Source organism: Cornus florida, unplaced genomic scaffold (genome assembly GCF_030987335.1).
Source record: "Cornus florida cultivar Cherokee Brave unplaced genomic scaffold, ASM3098733v1 CherokeeBrave_3.0.0_Hap2_Chr02, whole genome shotgun sequence".
Lineage (NCBI taxonomy): Eukaryota > Viridiplantae > Streptophyta > Magnoliopsida > Cornales > Cornaceae > Cornus > Cornus florida.
In genome coordinates this window covers 81703425-81712828 of record NW_026775572.1, presented here as the reverse complement: position 1 = coordinate 81712828, position 9404 = coordinate 81703425, and the positions used below count along the sequence as shown (strand labels likewise).

At 37.7% G+C, this 9404-nt stretch overlaps 2 protein-coding genes across 2 annotated transcripts; both read left to right on the top strand.

Moving 5' to 3' along the window:
- The first annotated feature begins 1403 nt into the window (after nt 1–1403).
- Nucleotides 1404–8565, top strand: LOC132295381 (small ribosomal subunit protein mS77 (rPPR2)-like). Its single transcript, XM_059793638.1, has 2 exons — nt 1404–2210; nt 7318–8565. The coding sequence occupies exons 1-2, from the start codon at nt 1404–1406 to the stop codon at nt 7705–7707; spliced, it is 1197 nt and encodes a 398-aa protein (XP_059649621.1). The 3' UTR covers nt 7708–8565.
- LOC132296461 (pentatricopeptide repeat-containing protein At1g19525-like) lies at nt 7855–8373 on the top strand. Its single transcript, XM_059794662.1, has one exon. The coding sequence runs from the start codon at nt 7855–7857 to the stop codon at nt 8371–8373; it is 519 nt and encodes a 172-aa protein (XP_059650645.1).
- Nucleotides 8566–9404: the final 839 nt, after the last annotated feature.

Here is a 9404-nt window from a genome sequence, read left to right as displayed (position 1 = left end):
AGCCGGCGGTGGGTATTACCAATCCTCTGTGATTTGAGTTCGGTCGAGACAGATCCGGTGGGTATTGCCTGTCCTTTGTTGCTCGACGGCAGAGAATACTCTGTTCAGATGGCGACCACAGAAGGGTGTTTTGTGGCAAGCACAAACAGGGGTTGTTGTTATTGATTTGGTTTCCTTTGATGAGGCTGTCTCCACTGCAGATTTTATTTCACTCCATATGCCACTCACTCTAGCTACATCCAAGATAATGAATGATGAAACTTTTGCCAAGGTGAAGAAATTGAGGTGAAGGAGGAGGGGAAAGGTTGGGATTTGCAGGGAGATGATGGGATTTGGTTGAGGGAAACTGGGGTGGCAGATCAGATCGGTGGTGGCAGAGATCGGCTTCGACATGGAGTCGCAACGGTAGAGATCTCATCTCTGTTGTTTGCTTAACTCAGCAGTGGCAAGAAGTTGAGATCTGCGGCAGCGGCTAGAGCAGCGGCGGTGATGGCAGAGATTGGCGTCGGCTAGGCAGATGAGATCGATGGTAACGACGGCAGTGCTCGGATGCTATTGGCTATGATGGACATTGTTTGGTGCAGCGGCGGTGACAGCTATGAGATGGTGACGGGCTAGGCGGTGGCGGCTCAAATGGAGCCGGTGAACAACGTGGTTCTCCGGTGGGCGACGAGGTTTTATAGAATCTGACGTAACTTTGTCACAGAAGATTCGATCATTTTTTCGGGGTTTACTGTTCGGCCCCTTATCATTTTTGTTAAAATAATATGGCTCCTTAAATCCTTTATGACTTCATTGCCCTTACTTTTATAAAAAAATCTAAGGGCATCATATTAGATTTTTTTATTTTTATTTTTATTTTTATTTTTTATAAATGTAATATGCCCTTATATTATAATAATATGGCTCCTTAAATCTTTTATTACTTCATTGCCCTCACTTTAATTTGTATTAAAATAATATGGCTCCTTAAATCTGTTTTCTTGGTCCTTAAAAATATATAACTGAGCTTTAAAAATTAAAAATTCTAAGAGCATCATATTAGAATTCTTTGTAAAAATAATAAAAAAATTATTATATTTTATACTGGCGAAGCCGGAGGCATGTGTCCTGAGACACACACGAGCTCCTCCCTCAATAAAACTTGACGTACCATTTATGGATAAACTCAAACATATGAGATTAGATATAGTTCCTAAAATTCATTTCACTAAGCAACCAAGCTGTTAAATGCCTAAATGGTCCATCAAGTGATTAATAAGTTTCATCTTGTTAAAAAAATCAGAAGTTTCATCTTACGTGTAATTAGGGTAAAACTGGAGAGGTGTGTATTTAACCCTTAAACCCGAGGCGGCTGTATTTAAACCCTTAAACCCTCTTAAATTCACGGAGGCAGCGAGACCATGAATCCCAAGCACCTTATTTCAAGACTTGATGGAAGAATTCTCTCTCCATACTCATCTATTCACAGAAATGCATCTACTGCCTCCACCACCTCGCCATCCATTCTCTCTCTAAAGCGTCGTCGTGACTCTACTTTCCCAAAACCCACTTCACCCTTCAACAGAACCAAACTGAGCGATTTAGAAGACTACGGGAACAACGTGAAGGAGTTCTTATCGCGATTCGTCTGGATAATGCGCGGGAGACTCTCTGAACTCTATTCCGATTGCGACAAGCAGAGAGTAATTGATGGCCTGCTTCCAGTCATTGTCTCGGAATTCCAGAAGGGTGTTGACCTTGATCTTGGGCAGATGCTTGGTGTGGCGGTGACTGCTCCGTCACCATCGGACGATGATTTCAGCGAGGATTTGTGGAGAACGGCCTGTGAGGTTACCGATTTGGGCGTGGATTGCTTGAAGAAGGCTGGGAAAAAGAAGGATAGAGTAAAGGGGTTTCCTGAATCTGAAGAGGTCAAGGAGATGTGTAGATCTTCTGGTGAAGAAGAAGTAGGACTTGATATCTCAGACCCCAAATGTGCTGGAGCGGATGATAAAATGGATGAGATTGGGGAGTGTAATTGGCCTCAGGAACCTAAAACAATATCTGGGAAATGCAAATTGGTTACTTTGAGAATCCTTACATTGGAAAAGGAGGATGACCCTTCTCCATTGTTGGCTAAATGGGTAGAGCTTCTCCAGCCTAGCAGGGTCGACTGGATTACTTTGATTGATAGGTTGAAAGAACAAAATACTCAAGTATATTTCAAGGTACACAACTTTTTATTTTTTCTCCATAATATGGTAAAATTGTATCTTGAGCAGAGATTTCCATTGCTTTCTTAACATTTTGTTCTTATGTTCTCAACCTTTTTTTTTTTTTTTTTTTAAACTATTTTTCCCCAGTTTGTTGAATGATCTAATGCTAATGAAGTTGTCATATTATAATGCTCGATTTGGTTGACAAGATTCCTATCCAGATTTATAAGTTATTGGATGTTCTTATGAAGTTCAGAATGATGGCATGCTCTGTATTTATAGTTTTCCCCTTTTCCTTTCTCATTTTGCTGTTTTATGATATGTTATTGTACATATTGAGTAACGGAGCACATTTTTTCTATATGAAGTCCAAATGCAAAATGATTTGCCCTTGGTTCTATAATTTTCGTTTACTTTAAAAATATTTAATGATTTGCATTTGTATTAGAAAAGTTTTTGGATTGGATTTTGGGCTGCTCGATTTGGTTAAAAGGTTCTTTGTTTTGTGTGAAAAGTTTCTTCATTTTGATTTTGGATTTTAGAATTAAGGTGCCTATAGTTTGTGGTAATTTATAATTTATATAATTTAATTTGGGTTAAGTACAAAAAACACCCTTGTTATATATAAAATGTGCAAAAAAAGCCCTGTTTATTTTGGTGCAAAAAAACCCCTATTGTTTTTTTGGGTGCAAATTGCCCCCTAATTAGCTATTTTGACCAATTTTTTTTATTTAACTCCCAAAATGCCCTCCTAGTCCAGTGAAAGCCATCACCGGTGAACACCAGGCCAAGATTTTTTATATATATATATATCTCTCTTTTTTTTTTTTTGTGTTTAAAGTTTTTCAAACCTATTTGTGATTTTTGATTTTTGTGACGAAGGATCATAGCAATTGTGTTGGTAAAGCAGTGAGATTGATTCTAGATATGGCCCCATTAAACTGAGAATTGAAATCCATTCAATTAAAAACTCCTTTTCTCTCTCTAGATTTATGCGTCTCTGAAGCTTCGTTTATCCCAAAGACTCCCTTCGACCACTCCATAGTCAACAGATTTGCGCTAACATTCCCGTAGTTGTTTTGTATGCATCCGGATTGGTTTTTCAGTGAACTTTTACAAAAGATTGTGGACATTGATTTTGACTTGGGAGAGTAATTTGAAGATAGCTGTGTAAATAATAAATAAATAAAGCATTTACAGAATTGCAAGACAGTTGCCCGCTATGCTTGTCTTCCTTGCATCGCCGCCGTAAGGTCTCTTCTTTGCCGCCACTCATTCAATTCATTGCTTGCCGGCCGCTGTGTCAGTTCAACTCCCTGCCGAATACCATTTTCGGCAAGCACCATTTCTGGGGATGAGTGTCCCAACTCCGGCGAGTCTACGTGCATTAAAGACTAATAGAGCGTCAACGACCCAAAACGGAGAGCAGAGTTTCATCTCAAATTAAGAACCATTTCATCAACACTATGGACTCCGGTGAGGAGCTCTGAGTTGACAATGACAACCAACTATCAATAGCAAACTTCAATCCAGACCGGTGACTACCGACAGCGGCACACGCGCCTACAAGCGCCCAGATGCGCCATTGATGGAGGCTTGATTATCCATCGACCTGGGTTTTCAGATTTAGGAAAGAGATGATGGTGGGGCTATGTGATGGTGACGGAGGAGGCTATGATTTTGTGGGGCTGCGATAGTGTTCGAGAAGGCTATGATTTTGTGGGGATTGCTGTGGAAGAGGCGGTGGTTGCTTGAAGGTAAGGGATGAGGAAAGGGCAGACGACGGTGGTGGATGGGGGTGCCGACGCTTTACCACCATTATTGCTATCATCCTCCATCACAAAAATCAGAAATTAGAAATGGGTTTTCAATTGAAACACTTAGAAAAAATATAGCTTGGCCAGAAATGGTGTTCGCCGGGATGGCTTTCACCGGATTAGGAGGGCATTTTGGGATTTTAATAAATAAAAAATTGGTCAAAATGGCTAATTAGGGGGCAATTTGCACCTAAACAAATAATAGGGGGTTTCTTGCACCAAAAAAAGTAATAGGGAGTTTTATGCACCTTTTGTGTATGGTGAGAGTGTTTCCTGCACCTAACCCATTTAATTTTTATTTTTGTTCAGCTTGTGTTAATGATCTTAGGTATACAACTTGGTTGCCCGTTGTTTGGGCATAAACAAGGACATGGATTGAATGACATATAGATATGCCAACAAAATAAATATCCAAGACTATGAAAAGGTCACAACAAGGATCTATCTCAAAAACATCCTCCCCTCCTTTGGTTGAAGCCCCGACATTTTTCTACAGGTTTCTTCTGCATACTGGCATTGTGAATTTTATTTAAAATAGAGTATTTTTTTAGTTTGAAAATTTGCCCTCTGATTATTTGGACCCACACTAATGTTTCTGTATGCTATTAACTTCTTCCTTTTTATGTTCCAAATACTCTGCTTATGGAGTGTGCATGGATATTCTTCAGAAGTTGGATCTAAATTCTGTGTCTTGAAGCTTATGTTTTGAAGGGAAATGATTACTTAGTGAAGATCAATTATTGTGCTCATAAAGTTTGATACTTTGTTTTTAGTCTTGTGTAATATTGTTTAATAATAAATAGTACTAATATATTGCCTAAAACTTTATGGTTTTATTTGGAAAAAGAGAGTGTTGTTTTGCATATTATATATATATATATATATATATATATATATATATATATATTGAAGCATATTTGGAGTCTTGCTGGTGTATCTTTGCGCACTTTTTTTGAGCCAAATTCTGTATTTGAAGCCTTGTTGTGATCAAAGTACAAAGTCTTTTGGCATTTTCTTTTCATTTTTATTTTTCTAAGTTCACTTTTTAGCATTGATATAAGGCTTAATAATGTCGGTGCTTGGACAATTATCGCATCTAAGAAGCCTTTTTAACTTATATATTGGTTTGAACTGCCCTTGTATTGGAAAGTAATGAGAAAGTGAGCAGAGCAAATTTTAGAGAGTGGCCAGTTGGATAGTATTAGTTTGAGAATTAGGTACTCCCAGAGCAAATTTGCGAAGTCAATTTATCTAAATACGAATTTGACTTGTTGACCGGATATGTGGATAAGTCTTAAGACATTTAACCTACAGACAAGAAGCCTAGTTCTATACCAGCGGTGGAATGGTGTCTCAAAACGCCCCTCTCAATTTTCCTAATAAAAGATAATATAATGAAGTTATGAAGAATCCTCAAGAAAACATGATGAAATTTGTAAAACATGCAAGTTTTAATTAATAGCAAGAGTCAAACCAAGCTAAGAGACGACCAACAAAGTTCATTGGCCATTGAACTAAAACAAATTCCCTGCTTCACATCTTTGTAACTATATAAATAAGAATCACAAGTTCTGTTTTATTTCCTTTCAAAAAAAAATTACTTTTGGTTTTTATATACATCTATTCACCGATATATATATATATATATATATATATATATATATATATATATATATGCACACACACACACATATATAAAACATGTTTGTGTTTCTGTACAAATGCCCTGGAGGCACTGTAGACTGCAAGAGTACAAGATATTTCTAAAAGTACCATTTTTGTGTTCTCTCTCACTCCCTGTTACTGTGATTTCCTAGGGGTAAACACGCATTTCTTAAATGGCTGCAATTTTCAGGAAGAAGATGTCAATCTTCCTTGAAGGTGTTTGACAATTGCAGATATAAATTTTTTTCCAATTGCAATAGAATCTATATTGACCAATATGTGTGAAACTCCAAGCAAAATGATAGGGATATAGAAGTCATTCTTTCTTTGCAGTTGCTTCTTCTGACATAATTTTTTTTTCGGAACTTGGATATATATATATATACACATTTTCGTTTCTTTGTTGAGTAGACTAAGAAGTGAGAAATGCGATCAACTTATGAGTTGGAATCAACTCTATATGATTGAATTATGTTACTTTGTCTCACTTTAATAGTTTGCATGCATACTTCACTCTACATGTAGTCTCCTGGATATTGATGAGTAATCTCAATTAGGACAACGTTTTTATAATCTTATTTATCAAGTATAAAATGCAATTCATGCTCCTTTAGCGGTTTTATGCATGCTTGTGAGTGTGGGAATGTTCCTGTACATTTGGTTTCTTGGCATCTGCATTTTGAACTGAATTTCCAATTGTTTGCAATCTTATTTTTGAACTTTTTTAGATGAAAGTAATATGAATGTTGTCGCGATGTTTTGTTCATTTTCTATTTCTAATAGGGTCAAATTATGTGGTCCTGAAACCCCAAGGAGGTAGAATAGTTGGCCAAGGATGCAGCTTGAGAAAGCAAAGGTCTTGGGTCCAACTCCTCCCTTGGGAGGTTGGACCAACCTCACAGTGGTAGACTGAAATTGGCATGCAGCACTTAAGCATGTTCTGTGCTTGGAGGGGATTAGTCCCACTGAATGCTGGGGATACCCCTCAATTCTCATATGTTTTAAGAATTAAGCCTCCTTGGGTTAGGTTTTGCCATCTAAATCCTACTAGCTCTGTTTTTGAATGCTTTCTATATGTATAATCTGCTTGTCACGCATGGCCACATGGGATTAACCCTTTGGCTTGTCTTGTCTATGACAGAGGACATCGTGCATTTGTGCTGCCATTGTGGGTGCAATGATAAAGGAAATGAATTAAATTGGCGGAAAAAAATGCATATTTTTTTTGTTTTTGTTTTTGGGATGGTTTTAACATCTAGTGGGTATCATCCAACTGTTTTTTGGTGTATGAAGAATATTAAGCACTGAACTAATTAATTGTATCTGAGAGAAATTTAATATCTGTTTGTGATGTATTATAGTAACTCAATGATCTTGTCCCACTGAACCCAAGAGTTCCTCTTTTGCCTAGTTTTTTTTATACGTGTGTCTTCCTTCTTTTTTTTGGTTGTCTTTTTGCCCGTTCCTACTGCTTCAGTACAAAGTCGTAAAAATTGGATGTATTCTGTAATCCTTGTTGCAACTAATAAATTACTGAAAGCACAAATCTTTTAGTTTCTATATTAACATGATGGACATTAAATGATTTATGTTATCTTAACATGATGGACGTTAAATGATTTATGTCTATTGTCTAGGTTGCAGAACATGCCCTGGGAGAAGAGTCTTTCCAAACCAACATTTGTGATTATGCAATGCTCATTGATGCCCATGCGAAAGAGAACCACTTGGAAGATGCCGAGAGGATTCTTAAGAAAATGAAAGAAAATGCAATCATGCCTGATATTCTAACATACACCGCATTGGTTCATATGTACAGCAAGGCAGGCAATCTTGATCGTGCGAAGGAGGCGTTTGAAAAATTAAGGAGCCAAGTCTTCCAACCAGACACGAGGCTTTACAACTCGATGATCCTGGCGTATGCAAATGCTGGGCAATCCAAGTTGGGTGAGTATTTGACGGCAGAGATGGTGAATAGGGATATGAAACCAGCAAAGGAAATTTACATGGCATTGCTCAAGTCATAAGCCAAGCAGGGTGATGCCATTGGAGCCCAACGAATTTCTTACGCGCATTTTGCGGGGTTCCGAAAGAATTTGGAGTCTTGTAGGTTGCTTATTGAGGCATATGGGCAAGCTGGTGATCCAGATCAGGCAAGGAACGTATTTGACAGCATGACTGTAGTTAAACTGAGTCCTGATGACCTCTGCATTGCTAGCATGGTTGCAGCTTATGAGAAGAAGAATTTGTTGGATAAGGCCTTAAATCTTTTAATGCAGCTTGAAAAGGATGGGCGCGAGCACGGGGTTGCAACTCTAGGCGTTCTGGTGAATTGGTTGGTTAAGTTGCAACTAATTGACGAAGCTGGACAAGTATTGGGCATGATTGCTGAGAAGGGTGGCTCTCTTCCTTTCAAGTCTCTTCTAAGCCTTTGTGATATGTACTCAAGGGCTGGGACTGGGGCTGAGAAGAAGGCTCGTCAAGCCCCCGGGGGTGTTGAGGCTGAGGAGGAGGAGCTTTTGGCGCCATTGGTCTTTGAGAATATTATAAAGGGGCTTTTAGCTGGTGGGTTTGTACATGATGCTCAAAGGGTATGTAGGGTGATGGAGACCCAGGGATTTGCAGCATCACAGCCGCTTAAGGTGGCTTTGTCGGTGTCTCAATCCTTTGGCCTCAATAGACCAGTGAAATAGTTTCAGTCATTCAGGATCTCTAGGGTATGTAGTGTGGTCTAGTTTTATTTTCCTCTTCAATTCATAATTTAATGCACAAGATGTATGACATACATTTACGTAGGCCTTCTTTATCATAGCAAAAATATACACATATATCTATATTTTAAGTAGGGGTGGCAATTTAAGTCCAAACCTATTAAACCGTCCAAATCTGTTCACTAAAATTAAATTATTTGGATACCCAAATTTAAGTGAGTGGGTCAATAATGGAGAAAAAGTAAGTACCTATTCAATTCAAGTGTTGATGGTAGGTTAAGAATTGGTATCCATTTTAATCCGTTCAAACAAAATTTTATTTATTTTTTTCTCTCTTTTTCTCTCCCCTCTATTTTATCTCTTTTTATGTCATAAAAACGGAAAAAAAAAAAAAAAAATTTATACCCAACCCAAAATGGACTTTGTACTTGCTCCATTTCAAGCCCTATGCTCGATTATGAGCCAACTTAAAACGGATCCAAATCCAACTAAATTTGAATGGTTTCATAAATCTTAATATTATTTAAACAAAGTAGTATTTACCTGAAGTATAAGGAGATTGCATTACATAGAGCAGCCATTACAATTAAACCTAATCCCAACACCAAATTGTAATTCTCTTCCATCTCATGTTTGACATGGGAAGAGCAGGTCAATTTTGATGTTGATCTCCATACGGTAACAGAAAGTAAGGAGCGCAACACCCATTGGGCTCAATATGATCCCAATTATTTTTAATTTCTAAGATGATGTTCTAAGTTCTAATCTCAAGAAGAAAAAAAAAAGACGGTAAAGAATAAGTTTAAGATTATTAAGCACTTGAGAATTTTATGCAAGAATGAATGTGACAACAGGAATAAGGGTAGATGATGGTTGGCAAATGTTGTAAAACGCAAGCTCTCTAAGTACAAAATTTGATATGGAGGACCTCTGAAATTAATATTAATTAATAAATTTGTTAGTTTGACGACAATTTACAGAAAGAAAGTAGTATTGACTAAAGAATAAAAACA